Genomic DNA, 25,686 nt, shown 5'->3' with positions numbered 1-25,686 from the left:
CGGCGAAAGTGACATATACAACCATATTCATGAGTTCTGCTACTCGAAACAAAGCACGATGTAAACCTACACTTTAAATTAAGTTCATAGACAGGCTGCGCTGGCGTTTGTAATTTAGTGCCTGCCCATATAAGGCCGTCCGTCAGCGCAATCCAATAGCAAACTGCCACGGGTAAATATTCACGGGTGAAGGACTGTGCTTATGGAGAGGAAGATGAGATGGTCAGGGTGGTGTTTGACACAAACTCAGCGAAACTGTGAGAGAAAGTTTTAAGTGCCAGGACTAAGGTAACATTAAATACAGCCATGGACATAGCACGAGATGGCACCAGCACAACTGGGGAACTTCGATGCATGTACACCGAGTGGCTCACGTGAACTGACGCAGTGCACAGATAAAAGCAACAGTTCCAAAGAGCTGAACAAAACCGAATTACACAATTGAAAAGGCAGCAAAAATATGAAGCGCCTGATACATACAAGCATATTCATAAATCCAACTACTGCGGAAACAAAGCACACGTTGGAAAAAGTCAATGTCCCGCTAAAGGAAGACAGTGTAAAAACCCGTGCATGCAGTGTGTCAGGTCTCAGATAAAGAAGAAGACGAGCTGTTTATTGATGCAGTAAGAAACAAATCGATGAATGAAACCTGTCATCTTTACAACGATTGACAAACACGGAATGTAACTTGAACACAACACATCCTACAAATACGAACCTGATTGAAAGAAATAATGATAATCAAATCCTTGATGACAGCAACACTCAGTAACACTCACAAAACAAATACTGTATATTGACAGTCATGTTACGCTATTTTTAAAATGTTCCCTTTTCTTTTCTAGCTTTTTAACACACTACTTCTCGCTAGATACGCTGGTATATATATATGTATATATATATAACCCGATCTACATACTCGAATAATGGATACTTTATTCGCCATCAATGATTGTTTTGGTAAAGCCATACTCAGTGTATTCATTAGATGAACGGTAAAAAGTAAGAGCGAGGGAGGATGACTTATTGAGGCATGCAGGCTGTGTCTTGCGTCAACTCTATCTGAATTGCGCGATCACATTTGAAAAATATATCTTTTCAAGTTCTATTTAGTCCATATGTGTCAAACTCAAGGGCCACGGGCCACATCCGCCCGGCGTAATTATATCCGCCCGAGATCATTTTATATACTGTATTATTGTTATTAAAGCCCGGTATATGAAGCGCTGGTAACACAATAAACTACAGATCCCATAATGCAGCGCTTCAGCTGCCTTGCCAACACTTACGCGTTAATCAAGTCTACCTTATGATGCTGCAAGTTATTGCGAAGCTAGCTCACACGATGCTGAAGAGAAAAGTTGATTCTGAAAATAGAGCCTTTAAAACCGATGGGAGGCTGAGTATATGTTTACTGAACCCGTGTGTCTCATTTGTGGAGCTAATGTGGCTGTAATTACAGAATTTAATCTAAGACGGCACTATGAGACAAAACATCAGGGTAACCTGAATGCAATGCAGAAGATACAGAAAGCAGCATAATTAAATAAGAATCTGACACTTCAGCGGACGTTTTAACCCGTGCACAATCACAAAGTGATTTCAAGTGAAGCTGCTTTTATGGGAGACACAAATGCACCAGTTCACCTTGCCCCACTTTCCCTGTTGCCAAGTAATGTTAAACCAAGTCGTCACTACGGTGTTCCCAAACACGCACTTTGCTGATAAACTGAGCGCACTGCGCACTGAGTTTGCACGGCGCTTTGGTGACTTTGAAGAACAAAAAAAGTCCGTCTACATGCGGCTCAAACCTCGTGCATGTTTGGTAGCACATATCTGTGTGAGAAGCTCTTCTCAGTGATAAAGACTAACAAAACAGCACACAGGAGTCGCCTCACTGATGAGCACCTGCAATCCATCCTGAGAATCTCCACAACACAGAACCTCACACCAAACAGAAACGAACCTGTGGCCAAAAAAAGATGCCAGGCGTCCAGCTCTAAAATGACATATGAGCAAAGACAACTGAATGATTTGATTTGTTATTGCTGAAAGGAACACATTTTATTTATATTTCTAGGTTTTGTTATGCAGCATGTTCATATTTGAATTTGTATAATTTTGACAGGATATATTTTATGAAGAGCAAAATCTTTTGGGATATTTAAAATCTAAGTTTATTTTTATATAAAATTTACATAAGAGTAAAGAAATTTGAATGTTTGTTCTTTTAAGTTATTTAAGGTTTGAGTTGATTTATTCACAAATAATATTCCTGTCTGTTTTTACCATTCCTACCAAAGATATTTCTGTCGACTAAATAAAAATTCCTTCTATTTAAAATTTAAATAGAACTTGAACAAATACGATAGTTCATAATATCCACGCAGACTTGCACGTAAGAGCGGAGTCATCCGTTTAACAAGCAGCGTATTGCACTGATACGAAATAGCTGTGTGTGTATATATGTAGATATGTATGTATATGTTTATATATGTGTGTGTGTATGTATGTATATGTATATGTATTTGTGTGTATATATGTGTGTGTATGTATGTGTGTGTGTATATGTATGTGTATATATGTAGATATATATATATATATGACAACAACACTCATCACTCACAACAGTGACAAAACAATTACATTGACAATCATGTTACGTTATTTTCAAAATACTTCCTTTTCTTTTTCATTGCTTCTTTAACACACTACTTCTCCGCTGCGAAGCGCGGGTATTTTGCTAGTATATATATAACCGGAAACTTAGTATTCTAGAATAAAGGTTATGCCATAAATATAATATTTTTCTCTTAAGGGGGTTATATAAAATAACAAAAAAAAATACATTTATCATAGTGAATAATAAAATAACAGCGTCCACTTTTAAACATAAGTTCAGAAGGATATGAGACTCGGACACATGCCAGGTGCATATTGGACCAGGGTTCTAATTCAACTGTTACATCTTGCAAGTTGTACCTTTTTTCTCACACGACGAAATAACCAGAAAGAAGTAGACAGGAATGTGAAATCAAACATGGATATATTGTAAATGGAAAAGACAAATATTCAATAACGTAGATATGTGCACACAAAATACCACTATCCCAATGACACCAGTGACCATCCATCCATTATCCAACCCGCTATATCCTAACACAGGGTCATGGTGGTCTGCTGGAGCCAATCAAAGCCAACACAGGGCGCAAGGCAGGAACAAATCCCGAGCAGGGCGCCAGCACACCGCAGGACACACACACACACACTAGGGACAATTTAGGATTGCCAATGCACACTGTGGGAGGAAACCGGAGCTCCCGGAGAAATCCCACACAGACACGGTAGAACATGCAAACTAAACGCAGGGAGGACCTAGGAAGTGAACCCCGGTCTCCTTACTGCGAGGCAGCAGCACTACCACTGCACCACCGTGCCGGACACCAGTGACTAATTACTATATAAAACAAGAATGTACCAATATTTACAAAGAACCGTCCCTTGCCCCATAACAATTAATAGAAACACGTTACACAAATACAAACACAGATTAGTTAAACACAGCAATTGAAATGTGGTGAAAAATGAGTCCAGAATAAAGTCCGGCGGTATTGTTACTGGCTGAACTGTTGTGCTCCTTCCCGAAAACAAAACGACCTCAGAGTGAAAAGTCCTGGCAATGGCTGGTATGAATCCAAACCCCGGGGTTTCTCAGCTATGCTTGTCGTGATGTTGAATTGGATGTTGAAAATGCAAGCAGTGGAATGATGCAATAAAACGGCAGTGATGAGTTTGTAAATGAATGGATAAATTGTCTCCTTTCTCCTCTCGATTTCTCTCCTCTCTTTTTCTCCTCCTTTTTCTTGCCTTTTGCTCCTCTCGTTTAAATACAGAATGTCCCGGATATATCTGGTGAGTTTAACAGGTGATTTCCGTATTGGGGCTGCGGTCTCTCTCCATCATCCTTCCTCTCTTCACATACGGGAACAACATTTACTGACACACATATAACGGACAGTAAACGGGACGATGAAAACAAAACATATTCAGACAAAAACAAATATTTCTTATTATGTAGCCCCACTACAAATAGTGGTTCTGTTGACATCACTGCTGCTGAGACCTCCTTCTGACTACTGTACATACTAAGCTAGAGACGTGAATCTTGGCAGTGGTGATTTGAGATTGTAGTAGAGTTATTTTCTTTGGATTTACCAATTCTTAATGCAGCTTTTGGGTTCCTGATTGCTGGAATTGTGTTTTGGGACTGGTTTACAATTTTTAAGACAAATCCTGTTGCCTCTTTTTGCTCTTTTGAGTATATTGTTACATCATTTCTATATTTTATTATTAAATTCTTATTTATAATTGTTTTGTTACCCTTTTGTTTTCAAGACTGAGGAGTACAGTTACCCTCTTTCTCTCTTACAGGACATTTAGATACATTTTTAAACATTTTGTGCTATTTTCAAACTGTAAAAGCAACTCTCCATCCCCTTTTTTTGGAGGAGCCTCTTAGGAAAGAAGTCAGCAGGTAGTAATTGTGGAATTAGCTGGATTAGTGTGGGCTGCTTCTGTGATGGTCATTGATGGCCCTGCCCAGCTTTGTGGCTATTTTTGGAGGCCTTAACACCTTTCTTGTAATTCCTAAGACTCTACATCACAAAAGTTTGAGGTTTATGAAAAACCCATTTTCACAGAAGAACATTTGTTAGACTCTTGAACAAATGTTCTTGCCGTGTACAATGCCTTTAGAAAGTACCCAGAGCCCTTCACTTTTTTAACATTTTGTTATATTCCAGCCTTATGCTAAAATCTTTGATTTTTTTCCACCCTCATCAAGCAAAAAATGAACATCTGAACTAGTATTTAGTCCTCTTACCCTGAGTACTATGTTGAAGAACCTTTGGCAGTGATTCTTCTTGGATTGGACATGATGAGCTTCACACACCTGGATTTGGGGATTTTGTTCCACTCTTCTGTGCAAATCCTGTAAAGGTCTGTCAGGTTGGATGGAGATCATTGACGGACAGTGGTTTTCAGGTCTTCCCAGAGATATTCCATTGGGTTCAGGTTCAGGCTGGGCCACTCAAGGACATTTCCAGAGATGTCACTAAGCCACTCTTTTGTTGCCTTTGCTTTGTGTTTATGCTCATTGTCTTGTTGGAAAGTGTACCTTGGACCTAGTCTGAGGTCCACAGCACTGTGAGAAGGTTTTCATTAAGGATATCTCTGTACTTCTATCTGTTCAGCTTTCCCTCAACCCTGACTAGTCTTCCAGACCCAGCCAATGGGAAAAACAGCCCCAGAGAATGATGCTGCCAAATCCACTTTTCGCTTCTGGAATGCTATTGCACAGGTGATGAAAGGTGCCTGGTTTCAAAATGTGACAAATGGAATTGAAGCTAAACAGTTTAATCTTAGTTTTATCAGACCAGAGAAGCTTGTTTCACATGGTCCTGAGAGTCCTTTAGGTGCCTTTTTGAAATCTCCACATGGGCTTTAATCTGGCTATTCTGCCATAAAGCCCAGATAAGTGAAGTGTTGCAGTGGTGGTTGTCGTCCTTCTGAAAGATTCTCCCATTTCCACAGAGGTTCTGTGCAGCTCAGCCAGAGTGAACATTGGATTCTCGGGCACCCTTCTTCCTCGATTTGCAGAGTTTGACTGGACAGCCAGCTCTAGGAAGAATTGTGCTTGTTCCGTTTAAGAATAATGGAAGCCATTGTGCCCTTCGGAACCTTCAGTTTTGCTGTCATTTTTTGTGGTGTTCCCCAGATCTGTGTGTTGACACAATCCTTTCTCTAAGCTGTACAGGCAATTTCTTTGACCTCATGACCTGTATATGAGACCTTGTATATAAAGGTGTATGCATTTCCTAATGATGTGTAGACAATTGAATTGACCACAGGTGGGCCTTAAACAAGGTGTAGAAACATCTCGACAGTGATCCGTAGAGCTGGATGTACCTGAGCCAGATTTCAAGTTTCATAGTAACGGGTGTGAATACATGTGTCAGTGTGATATTTCACCTTTTCATTAAATTTGCAACAAAAATCTAAAAACCTGTCTTTGCTTTATTATTCTGGTGTAGTGAGTGTTGTTTGACGTCAGGGAAAAATGTAAACGTTTTTAGCGGAGTGGTGGCTCTAAGGTTAGGGATTTGCACTGGCTTGGAAGGTTGTTGGTTCAAATCCCGTAAATGCCAAAAGTGAGTCTACTCCGTTGGGCCCTTGAAGAAGGTCCTTAACCTGCAATTGCTCTGTCCTGGGTATGACGTTCATCTGTATCCAGCCTTGCATGTAAGCCCTCCAACCTGCAGGGAAAACTTGTGGTTTGGTGGCAGAATTGGCACTCCAGCCACCATAAAAAAATCTCACACTGGTCCATTCCATCTGAACTAGTGTGGTGCTGAGGTGTCACCCACTGCGTGGCTACACTCGGGTCCCAATCTGGGATTCTGAGTTGGTTTGTCATGTGGTGGGTGCAGCAATGTGCTGTATCAGTGCGTGCTCCTAACCAACCTTAGCATAATGCTGCAATTGGAAAAATGTGAAGTAAGTGAAAGGGTATGAATACATTTTTGTGAAAGCACTGTAGTTTGGAACAAATAAATTACTGTCATTTAATAAACCACTTGATGAGTTATGAGGAGCCTTAAATGTATGACAAGTAAACACTTCCCTTTTGTAAACTTGTAAATGTTTTTACTAAGAAAATGTTGGTCGTTAGTCTGGATACAGAAATTACAATGGAAAGGACGTCCCAGGCAGATATTGGTAGATACCTCTATTTAGATAGAAGGATAAATAGGACAACAAACTTTACCTGATGCTTTTTTCCGTATGACAAAGGTCAAAGCTGTTTGTCTGGCACATTGATTGCCTTTAATTATCCTGGAGAGTGAGTTATTGTTGAAAGAAACAATCATGAACCAATTTTATTTCCACCTTGTTTGACATTGATTTTTTTTTCTCCCCTTTGTTTCTCAGGAAATTGCCATTTTAACGTTCTGAGCAACGACAGCTGCTTGTTTGGCCGTCATCGTGTATGTGAAAGTTGCTTGGCAATTTGCAATGCGATGTTTCATCACTTCATATATAAATATCTGTTCATTCGAGATGGGACTTAAAAGGGCCAGCCACTGAATGATAATTTGCAGTTAGTGTTTTGAGAGCCGGCATTTGTTTGTTTGCACATCGTCTCCATGATTCACCATAGCAACAGAGCTACAGCCGTCCCCTTTAGCTATAGGAGAATAAAATGAGCTTTTGTGATATTTTTTTTTTCTTTCTCTCAATAAAAAGTGTTCTAAACTTAGAGACGGGCTGCCAGTAGGAGGGCACCTGTGGATTCACAATGCTTTCATTTGGTGAAAATGAAGGTTGGGGGGGGAACTAAGCCTCAGACATTTTGGTGTAGTGTTCTCTATTCCTATTCACCTATGAATTTCATTTACCTAAAATCATTTTACTGAAATCATGATATATACTTTTAAAGGCAATATTTTATTGCTAAATCTGTGCAAATTTGCATTCAAATGAGAATCTTTTCCTATTTTTTTTTGTCTTGATATTAATGCACAGTTTGTAATCTTGATCATCTGCCTCAAGACGAATATTTCAGAGATTTTTTGACTTCTTTGAAATTTGTTTTCTGAGCATATGGCTTTGTGATAATCTCTGCCGTATTTTTACAGTTCTTCCATGTGTCTCTGTGGGGTGGCTGAAAGTAGACAGAGAATGAGACTGAAACCGCCAGGCTTTGACATTTTCAAGCAGGCGATAACTGGGCTAATAAAAGCACTGGCAATTAGGCATTTGGTTTGAATAAAATGCGTTATGGGAGTCTTGCACAGTAGCAAGGCGGGGTACCTAAAACAAAGACATTGGTGGGCTGGAGTGAAGCAAAGCTTTGTTATGGGGAAAGTATAAGCGGAAATTGAGGCAAAATTAAATATTTAACCAAATTGTTTTAACCTTTATTTTGATATATAGTACCGTCCTATACTGGAAACCATCCCGCGGCATGTTCCAAGGACATATTACAGATGTTTTGTGTGTGTATATTAAGAGTGTGATGAAGCACAGATTTTCTTTAAGACCAGATGCCCATCCTGCCTCCCTCCGTCTTAAGTTTCTTTCCTTTAGCATTTTACGGCCCACAAGGAGGTTGGTGACTTAAGTTCATTTAGGTATGTGAAGCAAAGGGCAGAGCGTGATTGGGTGAAGAGGTGGAGGGGATGAAGCCCGGGGAATGTCCAAGATGATGTGGGTGGAAGTGATGTCAGATAATATGACAAGAATGTGTCTTACCCCTCAAAGATGCCTGTTTAATGCGGAGGAGTAAAATATTTTGCTGCTTACCTGGGTAAACCATGAAAATGACAGTTCAATGGCTATGATGATAGTATGTATTATGTATGTATATATATATATGTGTGTGTGTGTGTTTTTTTGTTTTTTTGTGATAAATAATATTGTAATAAAGAGACCAATGAGATCATCAGGGTGTTGGGGCACCATGGCAGAAGTCACATTTAATTATAAAGGGGGGTTCCTTCACAGGAAAATGCAACAAAAAATGGATGGACCATCAGTCCTTCAGTAATTTGGCTTTGCATTGGCCTTCAGGTGGGTCTGTCCTCTATGAAATCAGGGTCCAAAATGAATGCCAACCTGCGGTGGCACATTGGTTTATGCTGGGTCTTGGTTGAAAGGGGTGGAGCTTCCATCAGAGGGACGGAATTAATATCACCGTTCACCCACAAAGTCATCCCCAACTCTGGTGGAAACAACATAGAAGTGGTTACCACCTGTGCTTCACCGTCATCCTTACCCTTCTGTGTTATCTGCCCAAAGCCAAGAAGCTGCACCATAATATTAAACCATCACTAGAAGGACCTTTAAATCTCGGCTCATTTTATTTTGTGTAAGACTAATAGAATTTAAATTAGCATGCAATTTTAGTTTAGGTTCCTATTTTTATAGAGCTGAATGTTTTACCTTTGTTTATTTAACCTGTTTTATGGAGCTATAACTGAACACAAAAATTTTAGAGTACTGGGGTAGGCTAAGTTATTATGGTGTGATTAATGTTCAATTGTATTTTTTATTTCTAGGGCACCGCTAGTGAAGCCACACTTGTTTCCCTGCTGGGTGCAAGGAGTAAGGCGCTGAAGAGATTAAAGGCTGAACATCCATCTCTGAGTGAGGCAGAAATCCTCAACAAGCTGGTAGCCTACACGTCAGAACAGGTGAGTGATTCAGCATGGCTATTGATAGGCTGCCAGTTGTTGTTCATTGTGAAACAAAACTTGGACTGTTTACAAAAGTGCAGGAAACTGGCTAAATAAAAAACACTTGGTTTCTATGTGCCTATGGTCTGGCATGGGACCATTATTCCTTTTTCGAGAAGGAAATGAGACACATGTCTATTTGACTTATTGGAATATACAGTATGTTAAAATTTAACTTTGCATTACCGCTTAATCCAATCCAGAACTGGTCACAAGGCAGGAACACACCATGAATGGGGCACCGGTCCTTTGCAAGTCCTTAGTGAGTCATAGTGTCACTCACACAGCAACCCAGCGTGGATCTCAAACCCACATCTCTGAAACTGTGAGGCAGAAGCATTAACCACTGTGCCAACATGCTTTCCTGAAGAATGTTTCCATACATTTTTAATTTTTTTTTTAAAACCGGCATGCGCAATGCAGCCCTGAATGAATGGATGTTTCTATGGAATTGCCAAAAACTGGCAAATTCAGAGAGACTAAATAAACTTCACTGGCTTTAGGGCCAGTAAGAACATCTCAAGAAAACAGCAAAGTTGCAACTGTTCTAACTTTGTCTTTCTCTTGTTCTTACATTGTAGTTGCCCTTACCCTGTTTTAAATAGACCCATCGCAGTGGCTCCTTTCTTACTTCCAATACATCTGCTCTCCCTGATTGCTTTATTCAGTCTCCGACATGACTTGATCTCTCCTTCAGCACACTGATTCCCAGAAGCTCCTTCCAACCTCCACACTCCATTACTGACCATTGTGCCACAGTGGCATGCAACCCCAGAAGATATTCTTCTACAATAATGGGTACAAAGATTTCCTTTTAGAAATATTGTCTTCACTACTGATCACTGACAACACTTACTCAATAAGTAATCAGTCTGCACACCACTACAGTATGCTGTTTTTGGGATATTGTTAATTCATATGTATTTGCTAATGCATGAAAAATACAGGCTGTTATGGCTTTTGTGTACTGTCAGGTTTACTGTTATCTGGCCATACACTTTGAATGATTTTGGAGAAAGCATTGTGGAGTTTGGGAAATGCTGATGGAATAACAGTAATACATGCAGAGGTCTGATATACATAAGTAATGAATTCAAAATCAAATCCAAAATCTTACTCGGGTATTTCTTGGAGTTGGTCACCAAAGTACATGTTTAGCTATCATGGGCTTTTGCTTTGTTGATACAAAGCTTGCATGTGCTATCCTCCTTTGTGTTGTTGGCATGCTGATATCATACCTTGCATCCCTGTCAGCTCGTGTGACTAGTTATAGGACATAATAGCACCCATGAAAGCAGCTTACTTAATGGTTTAGCAATGATACCATCAGATTAAATAAAAAATAACAAATGTAACAGTAGTAAAAATGCAGAACATTAAACAAAACAAATCTAGATGTTCTGACAGACTATGCAAATGTTATTTATGTGAAAACAAAATATTTTCTACCTAAAATTAACTGTGTGAGCACCTGATTTACATATGTGCGACGTGTTTAGAAAATATCCAGATCCCTTCACTTTCTGCACACTTTGTGTTTTAGATTTAATTATTGTGACACTAGAGAGCGAATGTCGCTCCTCAAATCCGATAGACAAGCGCCTAAGACACCAGGTAAAAGCACCAAAAGGATCTTTTATTCCTTCTCTTCTAATAGTGGTGCCTCGAAGCACCTTCGCTACCATACAAAAACACTAATAATCACACAATAATTCTCCTCCTCTCCTCCCAGCTGCTCTGTCACACTCCCTCCCAACTCCGGCTTACTTGCTGGGTCTCCACCAGTCCTTTATATAGTTCTTGAACCGGAAGTGCTTCTGTGACTTACCTGCATTTCTGGGTCAGATGGAGATTTGTGGATTTCTTCAGCCCGGTAGTAGTACTGTGGTTCCATCCCTGTAACTCGGGAGTACTTCTAGGCTATACGGAAAGTACAAATTCTCGCGCCCCTCTGTAGCGTTTCCAGGCGGCACCCAGCAGGGCTGTGAAGCCGAACTCCAACTCCCAAGGTGCCCTGCAGGAATCTGGAGTGCCGCTAGGCTGCAGGGGCATCTCCATCTTGCGTTCTGAGGGAGGCAGTGTACCTCTGTACCTGCTTTCCCCCATCTTACTCCTTTCTGGGCGTCCCGGCCGGATTGAACAGCCAGCCGTCTGTCACATTCTAAAAGTATACATTTCCTATTTTTGCCAATCAATCTACACTCAACAACCTGGAGTAGCTTTTTGTGTGGCCCAATTAGCAAATAAACAATTATCCTGCATTTCTTCCAAAATACTGGCTGGAAATTTCACACAAACACAACAATTTGGATAGGTGGGATCTACAAGTGGTAAATCCAAAATGTTTATTAACATGTAACCAGACTATTTCCACATATTTTTATTTTCCTCTTACAAAAGCAGTTTCTGTCATGAAATAGACTAAAGATATCCAGGAGGATATTGAAAACTCAAAAGTGACCGTCCATGTTGTGCCGATTCACCATCTTCTGTTTATTATGCATTCTCCACAAATTAACTTCCATAATGCTTCTCCATTCTCTACTTCTATATTCACCACACAACCTTCTTCATCAAGTCGGGCAAGTTGATTGCTAGTATGACATATTTATTAAATTAGTAGCTTGATGGCATTAACAGTTTTATTTCAAGGTACTGTAGTGTGGTGGAATTTTCTCACTAGGAAAGAAGTTATACTTTGCATAATTTCACACATAGTCTTTAATAAAACAACTTGATTTTTATTTTGTTTATCATGGTATCTGTATTTATTTAACATCTGAGTTTCCACATGGAGTTCCTTGGGTTCTCCGGTTTCCTTCCACAGTCTAAAGACTTTCCAGATTAGTTGGATTGGTCATGCTAAATTAGCCCTTGTGTGTGTCTCTGTGTTCACCCTGTCCAGGTGGTGTTCCTACCTTGCACCCTATGGCTGCTGGGATTGGCTCCAGCTTCCACCACGACTCTGCTCAGGATAAGGCGGGTATAGAAAATGGGTGGATGGGACTTTGAGAGTTTGAAAATTACAAGAAAATGTATGTTTCTGGATTTTGAAAAGTGTCAGGCGAGGGGAAGTAATGCTAGTACTCTGATTTATTATTTCTATGAAAGGTAAAGTTTATGGTTCGGGGACTGTGGAGATGTCATTATTGCCCGTTCATAGACCAACACCGATATTGAACTCCTCTTGATGAATTTGGAGGCTTCATTCCCTTTTATTTGCATTCATTAAATACTCTGATTGCCTGAAGGCCAGTAAATCATCAGTGGTCTCCAGTTCCAAAGCAGTGCACCTCACTAAACTAAACTCTTACAAACTGAGATACTAAAATATCATGAACTGCTCAAAACATGATGCCTTAACTGAGCAGTGACCTCAGCAGTTTGGCCTGTGACAGGCTGGCAACAGATGCGAAGTGACAGCCGCTTACACTCAGCATGAGTTAAGGAGATTTGCTTGCTGGAGATACAATCACCTTAAGGTACTGCTAACCTTTCCAAGTAGAGCTCATGGAGTCATTTCCTTCTTTGTGAATTGCAGGCAGATGTCTATTTAATTACCTGTGCAACTTGATTTGGGAACATTGGCTTTAACCTCATTGTATCTGTATTGCCTATGAGACTGGAGCTTGATTTTTATCATTGTTTTGTTTTTTAAAGCATGTTAAGTGAAACATTTATATCTGGTGTCATTTGTAGAAAATCACACTAACTGCTGCTTTTTTTCTCATGATTATATCTTGAATGCAGTTACTGCTGCATCGTCAGATCTGTAATTGTGGTGTCATTTATCTAGAAGAACGTCTGTCCAAAGAATTAATAAACATGTGCACGTTTTCATTAGTAATGTAGCCCTGCCACTGTCCTTGTATACTAGTACTCAAGACTTCAGATACCTTAACCCAGGCTTTAGAACAAGAGAGGCCTCATGATCCCTGAGCAAACAGCTTCTCAGCATGAAAAGAATGACTGTCAAAATTTTATTGATCAACAAGGTACCTGCTAAATATATTGACCTCACTAGCAGCTCAAAGTTCAGGGCTCAATATGCAACATGATATATCTGAATAGCTTGTTTCTATCTGTGATGCACATCATCATTTAGGTTCCTGACTGTGAGGCACTTGATGATTAGCTAACTGAGTGGTTCCTCCTTCTGTGTGGAGCATTTGCTATTGAATATTTGCTGAAGCTCCTCTCACTGTCAGCAGAGTTGAATGAGAAGTACACTGTGTGCACAATTATTAGGCAAGTTGTATTTTTGAGGATTAATTTTAATATGGAACAAATACAGTGCTATCAGTCAATCCAAAATGTTAATAAACCTGAAACCTGAATGTTTCACAACGGAAATGTGAGTGTGAACATCATCAGGGGAATACATATGTGCGCACAATTATTAGGCAACTATTAGTGTGCAGATTTATTATGCAACTAAAGGAAAAATGAAAATTTTCCCACCTCACTTGTTTATTTTCATCTGTTATAGTGAGAATAATAAACAAACACCTCAAAATTTACAAATAAACATCCCTGACATTTCAAAAAAAATCAATCAATCAATCAATGACCAATATAGCCACCCTTCTTTCCAATAACAGTCATAAGCCTTTCCATTCATGGAGTCTGTCAGTTTCTTGATCTGTTGACGATCAGCTTTTTGTGGAGCAGTGACTACAGCCTCCCAGACACTCTTCAGAGAGGTGTATTGTTTTCTCCCCGTAAATCTAGCGTTTAAGAAGTGCCCACAAGTTCTCGATAGGGTTTAGGTCAGATGAGGAAGGGGGGCCATGTCATTATTCCTTCATCTTTAAGGCCTTTACTGGCTGGCCACGCAGTGGAGAACTTCGATGCAAGTGATGGAGCATTGGCCTGCATAAAATTATGGTCTTCTTCCTGTATCACTGTTTGAAGAAAGTGTCTTCAAAAAACTGGCAGTAGGTTTGGGAGTTGATTTTGAGTTAATCTTCAATGCAAAAGGTCCAACTAGCTCATCTTTAAAAATACCAGCTCATACCAGTACCCCACCTCCACGTTGGAGTGGAGCTCTGTGCCATTACTGATCCACAGGTCCATCCATCTGGTCCATCAAGAGTCACTCTCATCTCATCAGTCCATAAAACCTTTGAAAAAAATCTGTCTTCAGATATTTCTTGGCCCAGTTTTGACGTTTCAACTTATGTTTCTTGTTCAGTGGTGGTTGGGTTTCAGCCCTCCTTACCTTGGCCATGTCTTTGAGCACTGAACACCTTGTACTTCTGGGCAGTCCAGGTAGGTTGCAGCTCTGGAATATGAAAGTACTGGAGGATAATGGGTTCCTGGTAGCTTCACGTTTGATTCTTCTCAAATCTTTGGCAGCTAATTTGCGTCTTTTGTTCTCAACACGTTTCTTGCGACCCTGTTGACTATTTGCAACAAAATGTTTGATGGTTCTGTGATCACACACCAATATCTTAGCAATTCCAAAAGTGCTGCATCCCTCTGAAAGACTTTTTACAATTTTTGACTTTTCAGAGTCAGTTAAATCTCTTTTTTGGTCCATTTTGCCTGAGGAAAACTAGCTGCCTAATAATTCTGCACACCTTGATATAGGGTGTTGATCTCCTTAGGCCACACCCTCCCTCATTACACAAATACACATCACCTGACGTGCTTAAATCCAATAAGCATTCAAGTTAATACAGCTTGGAGTTGGAATATACGCATTAAAAATGATGATATGGTCAAAATACTCACTTGCCTAATAATTGTGCACACAGTGTATATTTAAGGCAATACTATATCTGCAATATTTTGACTTTTTTTCTGGAAGGTTTTCTTTTCAGTTTTCTGTTTTAGTCATTTTGGTGTTTGTTCAGACCATAGTGTCTGTGTGCATTAATTTATTTATTTACCTACCTACCTAATTATATATTTATTTAAATAGCTTCTGTCAAAAGCCAAAATTCCCCCTTGAACAAATAAAGATCTATCTATCTATCTATCTATCTATCTATCTATCTATCTATCTATCTATCTATCTATCTATCTATCTATCTAATAATCAGCAAGCTGTTCTGAAGGGGACAGACCCCAGAAAAGCTTTCGTCCTGATTCATCAAAAAAACACTGGGATATTGTTGTGCCTTGAATTTTCTTGGTAATGTTGCGTTTTATTTTTTTGAACATTATTGATGTACCTGATGCTAGTTCTTCAAAATGTCCCCCCAATTAATCCCATGTAACTAGCTAACCAGAGGCCCAAGTTGCTGTGAGCACACACTCTGGCAATACAATACTATGTGCCCTGCCAAACGTATAAAAAAAAAAAAGTGTACCTGTTTCCTTTTCACATTTCAATGTCACCTTTGACATTTCTATCAGTTATTATGGCTGTCATTGCACAGCTCTGGTTCCCGCACATGTTAAAAAATGAGAGGAGAGTTCCCTGTACGCATTTCAAAACAGTCATAACTGACAGTACTTATTATTGGTTCAAAGAACTATGGGACACCCATCCATGTAGAGGAGTAGGATTCACTCTTGCTGTCCCAAATGAGCATGGCTGACACTGATTACAGTGGCTTTGAGCAGTTGTAGCCATTTATAGAGCCCAGCAGTTCTTGTTTATTTTCAAACTTTACTGCTGACATTCAGTATAAGAGAATATGCTCTCCGTTTGTTCAGAGTATGACTTTTGTGATACAACTGCTTAAGGTGAATCCCAATTGTTAGTTGTTCAAACCTTTTTATTCTTAGTTTTGTATACCTTTTTTCTATTTGAACTCTCTCTCTCTGAGACCTCCATAATCAATTAAATTGATTATTTTATGTTTCATACTACAAGATAAAAGCCAAGCCAGTTATCTGTTCCTTTGGTTTCATTAGTAAATAGTTCAAGCTCATCTATCTATTCCTCAGCTATACTCTGTAGGGTTTCTGCTGCAAGAGCTGATCCTGAGAACACAAAACAGGAACCATCCAAGGAGGTGAATGCCAGTGCATCTGATTTATGGTGAAGAGGTTTTTGGGGACACCTCCCCTTTAAACATAAACCCCTTTTTAAATGTACACGTTCTTTTTAATATGATCCTATAGTTATATGACACACCTCTATTGCTACTCTTATTTGCCTTTTCATACACCTATCAATCTTTGGGATATGCACTTCACACTTGCAGTGCACTTGCACCCAGGACTACAGTCTATTACCTTTTATTAGTAGTTCCTTCAGACCTCACCCAGGTATGACTGTCTCTGTCACCTTCCTATTGGGAGTGCGCTGTCTTCCTCACCCTGTTTGACCTAGCTGAGAAAGGAACTTGGATATCAGCCCTTGGTGGTATACTAAACCAAACGTGCAGGCAGGAAAGCAAGCTTTAATAAATGTTAATCTTTAAGCATTATTCAAATTGGTAGTGTGCAAAAGTAGTGAGAAGTCAAACTAAATGACACCTTTTATTGGCTAACTAAAAAGATCACAATATGCAAGCTGTTGAGGCAACTCGGGCCTCTTCTTCAGGCGAGATGTAATCATCATATCTTTCCTGAAGAAGGGGCCTGAGTTGCCTGGAAAGCTTGCATATTGTGATCTTTTTAGTTAGCCAATAAAAGGTGTCATTTTGCTTGACTTCTCACTACATCCATAATGACTAACATGGTACAACACCCTAGTACTAGTGTGCAAAAGCAAAATAAAGTGTGGCAATAAACCCCAATGTGACCTGGTACTGCTAGGTGGTTAGTCTTTCCAGGTGGCTCATTTCTTGTGATGCTTGAAGTATCAACAATAAGTCGGATGATTCTTGGCATGACTTTCCCCTCCTTTATTCTCTTTGCTTAACTTCTTTACTGATCTTATAAAGATAATCTAAGTATTACAGTATGTGGTTACAGTGAACCCTCGTTTATCACGGTTAATCCGTTCCAGACTCTACCGTGATAAATGAATTTTCGCGAAGTAGGATTCTTTATTTATAAATTGAATATTTTCGCAGTTAGAGTATAGAAAACCTGTTTACGACCTTCTAAATACGTTTTTTAACATTATTAGAGCCCTCTAGACATGAAATAACACCCTTTAGTCACCATTACACTTGTATTACCCAATATATTAGACAAAATAAGAGAAAATAAGACATATTAGACGTTACAAATATCATTTTACTAGGCGCACTCGCCTTTTAAGGCGACCGACTTTTATCCTCAATTTTTGTCCGCTCCATGTGTACATCAGGCATGTAAGTGTAGAGAATGAGAACATCAAAGTGTCCATTCATAACATCTCCCGAAAACCTAAGTTTTTTTTATCCCCTCAAGTGCCTGTCCAAAGTCGTACAATGTCAGCCCGATTCTGTACCGCTAAAGACGGAGTTTCATGCACTAAATAGCTATAGATGAGAATAAACAAGCACCATCTCCCCTGATATTTACTACGCGGTGAGGCATTTGTACTCCATCAACATTAACTATTTCCAGAGACATAATTTTGTCTATTTTTCCAGTGCATCGCGCTCAAAAGCAAGGGAACGATGACAGCACCAGAACTCTGCTCACATCGCGTCGCACTTCGCCTCAAGCCGCAAGTAGTAAGTCTGTAATAAGGGGAATACCGCTACGCTTTGCAGTCACGGGACGGAAGGACAATCCCAAACGCTTTTTTATAGTAGATTATTGTACTGTACATTTAATTGCACACAACCACTAACCTATGAAGGTACGACCTCAGTAAGAGAATCTTCAGAGGTGGTGCAGTATCTTCAGCAGGTGCATTGTTGTCTTCTTCCGCTGAAGGAGTACTAGGAGTAGGCAGTGGGTGTCTGGGTGCGCGGCTGAAAAACATCTTGATAGGCAGTTGCTGGTGCTGTCTTTTCATATGCGTGAGGAGGCTTTTGTAGGGTATTGCCATCTTTAATCATATCCAAGAGTTTCACCTTCTCCTGGATAGTAAGCATCTTCCTCCGGCACTTAGTTTTATTGTCAGAAGGCTTAGAAAAAGCAGCACGTTTAGGAGCCATCGTAGGGCTTAGATAAAAGTTCTCAGAAAGCGCATGCGTAGTGACGTAAGCGTGTATGAGAAAAAAATCGCGATAAAGTGAAGCCGCGAAAGTCGAAGCGTGATATAGTGAGAGATCACAGTATTTCTTTCCTTTGAAAAATGCTTTCAGAACACTTACACTTCTACCATTAGAGTCAGGGGGTTATAGTGAGTTGTGCTTGCGTAACTTTGAAACAGAGTGGTTATAAGAAGTGCTCTTGTGCCATCATCCAAAGTTTATAAAACTAAAAACCCATTTCCAAAATCAGGGGCTTTAGCTCACACTTCTCTCATAATAAATGGGAGCCAAACTTACACAATGCTTATATAAATTAGAAACAGCATTTGAAACCATATGTGCATTATGGTAGCAGTTATCAGCAAAAACATGCATAGCAAAACAATACTTTTAGACTCTCATTATAGTAGAGCTAATTGCACTTTCTGCTTAAACTAATTATCAAAATGCTCAGGTAATTTATAAGTAAACACCAAAGCATTAACGGTTAAGCTACCTTCTCGGGTAGGCAGTATCATGCCCAGCTGATTTTAAAGTAACAGACTATTCCAGTATAGAAGGGCACCCAGAATCATTTTTTATAAACATTACAAGAAAAGTCCTTTTCTTTTCCGAAAACTTCTGCTTGTTTCTCCAACACCAATGCAGGCCATTCTCACTCATGTGGAGTCCATTTAGAGTCATAATGTAACCTAATTATTGCATCTATCTTTGAGATATGAGAAGAAAGCTAGAAAGTCCAGGGAGAATATGCATACTCCACACAGACACTGAGCAGGGTGTTATATGAATGCTTTCTACTGGTTCTTTGAGGCAGTAACACTGATCACTGCACCACCATACCACCTAGTTGATTTCTTTCTTTCTTTGTTTAGTGCAAGTGCATGGTGCCACACAGCTTCCAGTTGTGTCTATTTGGAGTTTATATGTTCTCCACATGTTTTTGTGGGCTTTCCTCCTATATAACGAGGACATGCATTTTAGGGCAATTTGCCTCTGTTAATTGGTCCAGTATGAGTTAGTAAGAGTAGGTTTGTGCATAGAAGGTGGACTAAGATCTCACCCAGGATTGATTTTGATTGGTTCCTACCTTGCACTTGCTGCAGCTGAGGTAGACAAAAGCCTCAAAACACTGTAATAGAGCCATCACATTAAGGAAATTGATTAATCTTTCTTTTAATCTTCTAATTCAAAGTAAGACATTTTTGGTATCTGAGGGCAAAGTTAAGACCAAGATGATAATAAATACTAGAGAGAAAATAACCTGAACAATTTTAGCTTTTGGGCAGATGCTGTTGTAGGATGTCATGAAATTGGTACAATTGTGTAGGTTTGCTCACAAAAGGGAATACTTTTACCATGTAGAACCTTTTAATTTTCTTAGAGGCCTTGTCTTGCCTGTAAAGCTACAGATCCCCTTTTTTTCATCATTGTAATTAGAGTTCAACATCCTAAGAACCCTTAATCCAGCAAGAGGTCACAAAGACACATTTACCAATGTTCATTCTTGCTGTTATAAACTATGTGAATATACTGTACGTAATAGGAATCCTAAGAATGATGAGACTCTGATTTTCTTAGTCATAAGAAATGTCAGCTGAGAACTGGCCTGCTTGATGATCCTGCATTGATGAGAGCCTGGTGGTTTTTTTTTTATTATTTTAGGCGCACTCCTCTGTGGAAAGGGCTGGACTGATTGGTGGGGTGCAAATGAAGAAACTCCCAACAGATGAAAAATTTGCAGTTCAAGCTTCAGCTCTCATGGAAGCCATTAAAACCGACAAAGCAGCAGGACTAATACCCTTCTATGTAAGTATGCAGCAGACCTGTTGGTGGTCAGACCTGTTTGAATATCCAGAATACAAAAGGCTGCCTGTCTGTCATTTAAACTGCCTGCAGCCAGTACATGTGACTTAAATTCCACACAGACAGGCTGAAATACATACGTTATTGGAGCAGCTTCTCCTTGCTGTCACATAGGTGACAACAGAAAACTGAAGAAATGAATACTCCAGTGTGCAGTAATAAAGTAACTTTTCACAATGCAATATTATTGAAAGTACATGTTGTTTTCAGTTCAAACAATAATCATTGTTCTAATTGAGCAATAAGTGGGGTTTGCTAGCTCAAAGTGTTGGTTCCTCCGTCAGAAAACAATTTCTTGGCATTTGGCAATTCGTTTTTTTTGTGGTGATGTGAATGACTGTTTCTGACTTGTAGCAGATCTTGACTGCTCATAGGAAAAAAGTGTTTAGCTGGATTTGAATAAAGGAATGAGCAATACTTATGTGGAATCAAGATGGACGAGAGCCAGTGCAGGTGGCAGCTGCCAGACATTGATGACTATGTCAACAGTGCAAAAGCATAGAAGCTTGCTCTGCCTATAGGCAACAGTCAGATTAGGAGGGAGGTAGGATGTAAACTTTTGTGTTTTTCCCCATTTACATGACCATGGTTAATTTCTGGGGTGCTTTACATTTGACAACCTGCCCTTCAACATTCTCAGTTCTACTGAACCTTGTTTAAGGTCTCAGGGTGCTTCAGCCTATCATGGCAGTGTGGCTCACAGGGGCCATTCCTGAGCTGTACTGAGCAGTAGTGCTGCTAAGCCAATTTACCAAAGGTTCACTAGTTACACACACTTTCGTCTTTGGGAATGTGGGAGAGAAATAAGAATAGTCAGAGAAAAAGACAAAGAGGGAATGTGAAGGTTCCTCATTGATAAACATTGGCTTTAAGATTAAAACCGAAGATGCTGAATCCACAAGGTAGCAGTAGTAACCACCGTGCCACTTATTTCAAATATTGTATAGATAAAATTGAACTCAAAAATATAAAACAAATCGCCTGTCCATTGCAGTGCCCTAATATAACAGATTTACAGCAGAGCAGTGCAGTGCTTAGTGCTGCTGCCTGATGAATCCAACATCTTAGGTTTGAATCCTGCAGTTGCTTTGTTGCCTGTGTGCAGTCAGCACATTCTCTCTCTCTCTCTGGCTATTCAGGTTCTTCTGCATGTACTCCAGTTTTCCTTCCCCATCCCACTAGGCTAATTGGTTTCCAGAGTTAATTCCTGCCTTTACACAAGTGCTTCCAGAATAGGCTGCAAGCCCCACCACATTTTCAATAGAATAAGGATGGCATGGTGGCGAGAGTGGGTTTTGCTTCCTCGCCTTCAGTCTGAATCCTACACATGGTCATTGCAAGTATAGAATTTGCACATTCTCTCTGTGTCTACAATCTACTTGGGTTTTCCTCCAGGTGCTCTGGTTTATCCCAAAGACTTGCAGGTTAAGTTATTTGGTTCCTGTTAAATCAGCCCTGCATCTCTGTGGATACTTTGGTTTTTATCCTACATCCTCAAAAAGGTAGATATTAAAAGTTGTTTTTCAGCTCTGAACTGGGCCAGGATGAGTGTAGATGGATGTGGGTATGCCTGCAATGGATTGGTCTTTTGTGTTTTCATCTTGTGCCTGGTGCTGCTTAGATAGACACCCATGTCTCACAGTCCAGAACTGGGCAATGGATGAGAAAACAAGTGAACAGAAAATTAGGTAAAGTATGTAATTGGTACAGTATATAATCTATTTATTTATCTATTTTATTATCATAATTATTTATTATAATCTATATAATCTATGAATTTCTGTTTGACACCACTGCACTCATATCACATTTGCTTCTCTTTACCTTGGGTGAGATGGATGTATTGTTATTGTTGACTAGTCTTTCATTTGGTGGTCAATGAATCCAAAATTGCTAGATGAGACAAAATTCACAGAATTTGTCACAGATGTGGTTTGTGTGTAATGTGCTTATTTTTAGCTTAAATAAAAAGCCTTCATAATCCTTTCCTTTTGAGCAGGTCTGACTGACTGCTTTCCAATGCTGCTGTTATCTTTAACCAGTAGTCACTTTCACACCAGTGGGGAAACCCTCCACACTGAGATCATTACAGTAATCCCTCCTCAATCGTGGGGGTTGCGTTCCAGAACCCCCCGCGATAGATGAAAATCAGCGAAGTAGAAACCATATGTGTGTATGGTTATTTTTAAATATTTCAAGCCCTTATAAACTCTCCCACACTGTTAACATTATTAGAGCCCTGTAGACATGAAATAACACCCTTTAGTCAAAAGTTTAAACTGTGCTCCATGACAAGACAGAGATGACAGTTCTTTCTCACAATTAAAAGAATGCAAACATATCTTCCTCTTCAAAGAATGCGTGTCAGGAGCAGAGAATGTCAGAGAGAGAGAGAGCGCACGCGACAGAAAAGCAAACAATCAAAAAATCAATATGTGCTTTTGGGCTTTTAAGTATGCCGAAGCACCGCGATAAAGTGGCATTTTTTTAGAGGAGCGTCCGTATCTTCTCTGCAAACAGCACCTCTGTGCAAACAGCCCCTCTGCTCACACCCCCTGCGTCAGGCGCAGAGAATGTCAGAGAGGGTGAGAGAGACAGTGAAAAGCAAACAATCAAGCACCGCACGGGAAGCATATCTTATATCATTGAGGAGTTTTAGTTAATATGTAATGCTTGCTCTGATTGGGTAGCTTCTAAGCCATCCGCCAATAGCATCCCTTGTATGAAATCAACTGGGCAAACAAACTGAGGAAGCATGTACCATAAATTAAAAGACCCATTGTCCGCAGAAATCCAACGAACCAGCAAAAAATCTGTGATATATATTTAGATATGCTTACATTTAAAATCCACGATAGAGTGAAGCCGCGAAAGTCAAAGCGCGATATAGCGAGGGATTACTGTATTTCTTTATTCCCTTTCAAAAAGATGTGCCTGTCAGTTTTCTCCTTGGAGGCATACCTTGCCAAGTGTGCAAGTGCTTGTGTACTTGTTTACAGAAGTAGATTTATAAGGAGCCACGCTTTTGTGTTTTACAATAGCTTATGGGTATTTGGATTGGTGGTTAAGCTTTTATCACCTTCGCCTTGTTTGCTTGCATGCTTTAATGTTCAGTTCTAGCTTGGATAAGGACAATTGAAAACAAACAATCGATCCACAGTAGTCTTTATGAAGGTTCTGTGAGTATATTGTGAATGCTTCCCTTTAAGGATATCTCCATGCATGATAGGGACTATAGATATCATGTAGTGGGCCTTTAAAGCTACTGAGTCTGCAAAACATTCACCCAGTGCCCACTTTATTACATCACCTGCTTGTTACTGGAAATCGCCCACCTCTCCAAACAGCCAATCTTGTAGTTAGTTGCAAGTCATTCTGTATAGTATTCAGACAAGATCAATAAGCTTGGTCATTGTTTAACTAAACTTTAGAAAAGCCAAGATGATGAGATCTAAGTGCCTTTGAACTTGATTTTATTGGTGCTATCTGCTCCCTTAGATTTCATGTATTAGTCACTAGAGTTGACAAAGAATCAGGTGACAGACAAAAAGCGTCCACCAAGTGGCAATTCTGTGGGTATATGTGTGAGTTAAGAGGAGAATAGCTAGATTACTCTTTACAAAAATGGTGTGCAGATGAACATCTTTGAACACACAGTGTGCTGGACATTAATAAACTACAGCAGTAGAAGAGCACACAGGGTTCCACTCCTATAGCCGATGCTATAATAGGCACGTGAGTACCAGAACTCAACAACTGAAAAAAAAGTGATATGACAAATTTTAATTTCTACTGCAAAATAAAGATGGTATGGTCAAAATCTGGCTTAAACAGCTTAAGTCTATTCCATCTTGCTTTATGTCAAGCTGGTGACTGGTATGAGATGTCATAGTTTTCTTGGCACACATGAGGCCACATAATACCAGCCGAGTGTCATTTGAGTGCTGCAGCATACATAAGCATTGTTGCTGACCATGGTCATACCTTTAAGGCCACAACCTACCCTTTAAGTGGCTAATGCTGCACCATCTGTCAAAGCACATATCTTCTCAAGCTAGATTCACAAATATGATTGTTACTTCAGCTTACTCCAATGAACTGCACAGTCCTTTCATCTCAGTTCAGTGGACCACCTTCGGGATGAAGTAAAATGAGAGGTTGACATCTGAAGAATTTGTAGAAACTACAATTTGTAAGGTGTTGGTGTAACCGGAATCTCTAAGAAATATTTCCATCATCTTGTTAAATCCACAAAAACACTGTTCTAGAGGCAAAAGGGAGTCCCAATATGGGTATAAAAAAAGTTGGACGTAGCAAAAATGGGCAATAAATGTATATGATCTGCTGTGGGAGTTGGGTGGGGGCAGTTGGTAATTGTTTTACTTTGAGTGTGTGAAGGTGACATAGGGATTTAGATTTTCTGAGAAGCATGCAGTACTTATGTCAAAACTGGATCTTCAAGATAATTTAGTCATTCCAGTACTTATGCCCTTCAAACCCACCAGCACTTTTGGTCCTAGCTAGTGTGGTCTATGTAAGTGTTTCGACTGGGCTGCCATCAGTGGGTCACAGGTTGCCATCATTGGGTACGAGAGTGGGACGCCTAAGCAATCAATAGTGCTACACAATAATAATCCCCGTATTTATCTACAATCATGAATCAGCACCACCACCCCAGCTTTTACATGTGTGAATGTTTCATCAAGGGGGAAACATTCCCTAAACTCCCCTGCTACATTCACACATAGGGATCAAGAAACCCTATTCTAGATATCACCTTTATAACTCTGGCTTTAATGTTCCACATTTACGCCAAATCAGTAGTCTAATCAGATCTTGTGGCTTCTTATTGACTGGGACAGGTGGAACATCATCGCCTGCTACTAATTTGCTGATATTTTAAATGCTGAGCTGTCCCAGCAGTTATCTGCTGATTCACAAACATTAAGAAAGCATATAAGTGTAAACTGAAAAAATTGTATCATTGAAGGGCACGTCACTTTGTAAGAATTAATGACAAAATAGTACATCTCAAGAACAATTCACAATACAGCCTGAGCCAAAGTCATTCTGCTGAGTGGTGCATCTGATTTAAAGCATTTGTAACTTCTGTGTTAAGGTGGTGTGACCTAGGGCTGAGGCAACGGATTACAATTACAATTCAGTACCTGCTCCAGAATGCCTACTTTTGCTTCAACAATAGAAGTTTGGAAACAATTGTACTATATTTCAAGAAAATGCCATGGGATGCTGTTTTTTATAGAAACACACCATACTACCTTTTATGTTTATTTTTTTTTATTAGTTAAGCTGTGTGACCAATTCATTAGACTGTGGCCTGTAACTTTTGCAGATGAGATCCTTGCTTCAGTCTCACTGAGTGTGTCACATAATCAGTTTTAATGTAGCTCCATATTTTAGAGTACCCTGGATTGGGATTCATTATGGAAAGACACTGCATAAAAATAGAATTTATTTATTAGGCC

At 39.7% G+C, this 25,686-nt stretch overlaps 1 protein-coding gene across 1 annotated transcript in view; it reads left to right on the top strand.

Moving 5' to 3' along the window:
- ddc (dopa decarboxylase) overlaps window positions 1-25,686 on the top strand; it is a 134,344-nt gene that overhangs the window by 48,296 nt on the left and 60,362 nt on the right. The window contains exons 5-6 of the mRNA XM_039736784.1: window positions 9,123-9,257; window positions 20,000-20,143. Of these exons, the coding sequence (XP_039592718.1) occupies window positions 9,123-9,257; window positions 20,000-20,143 (279 nt within the window). The remainder of the gene's footprint in view (window positions 1-9,122; window positions 9,258-19,999; window positions 20,144-25,686) is intronic.

Source organism: Polypterus senegalus, chromosome 15 (assembly GCF_016835505.1).
Source record: "Polypterus senegalus isolate Bchr_013 chromosome 15, ASM1683550v1, whole genome shotgun sequence".
Taxonomy (NCBI): Eukaryota; Metazoa; Chordata; class Cladistia; order Polypteriformes; family Polypteridae; genus Polypterus; species Polypterus senegalus.
This window is presented reverse-complemented; position numbering and strand designations above follow the sequence as displayed.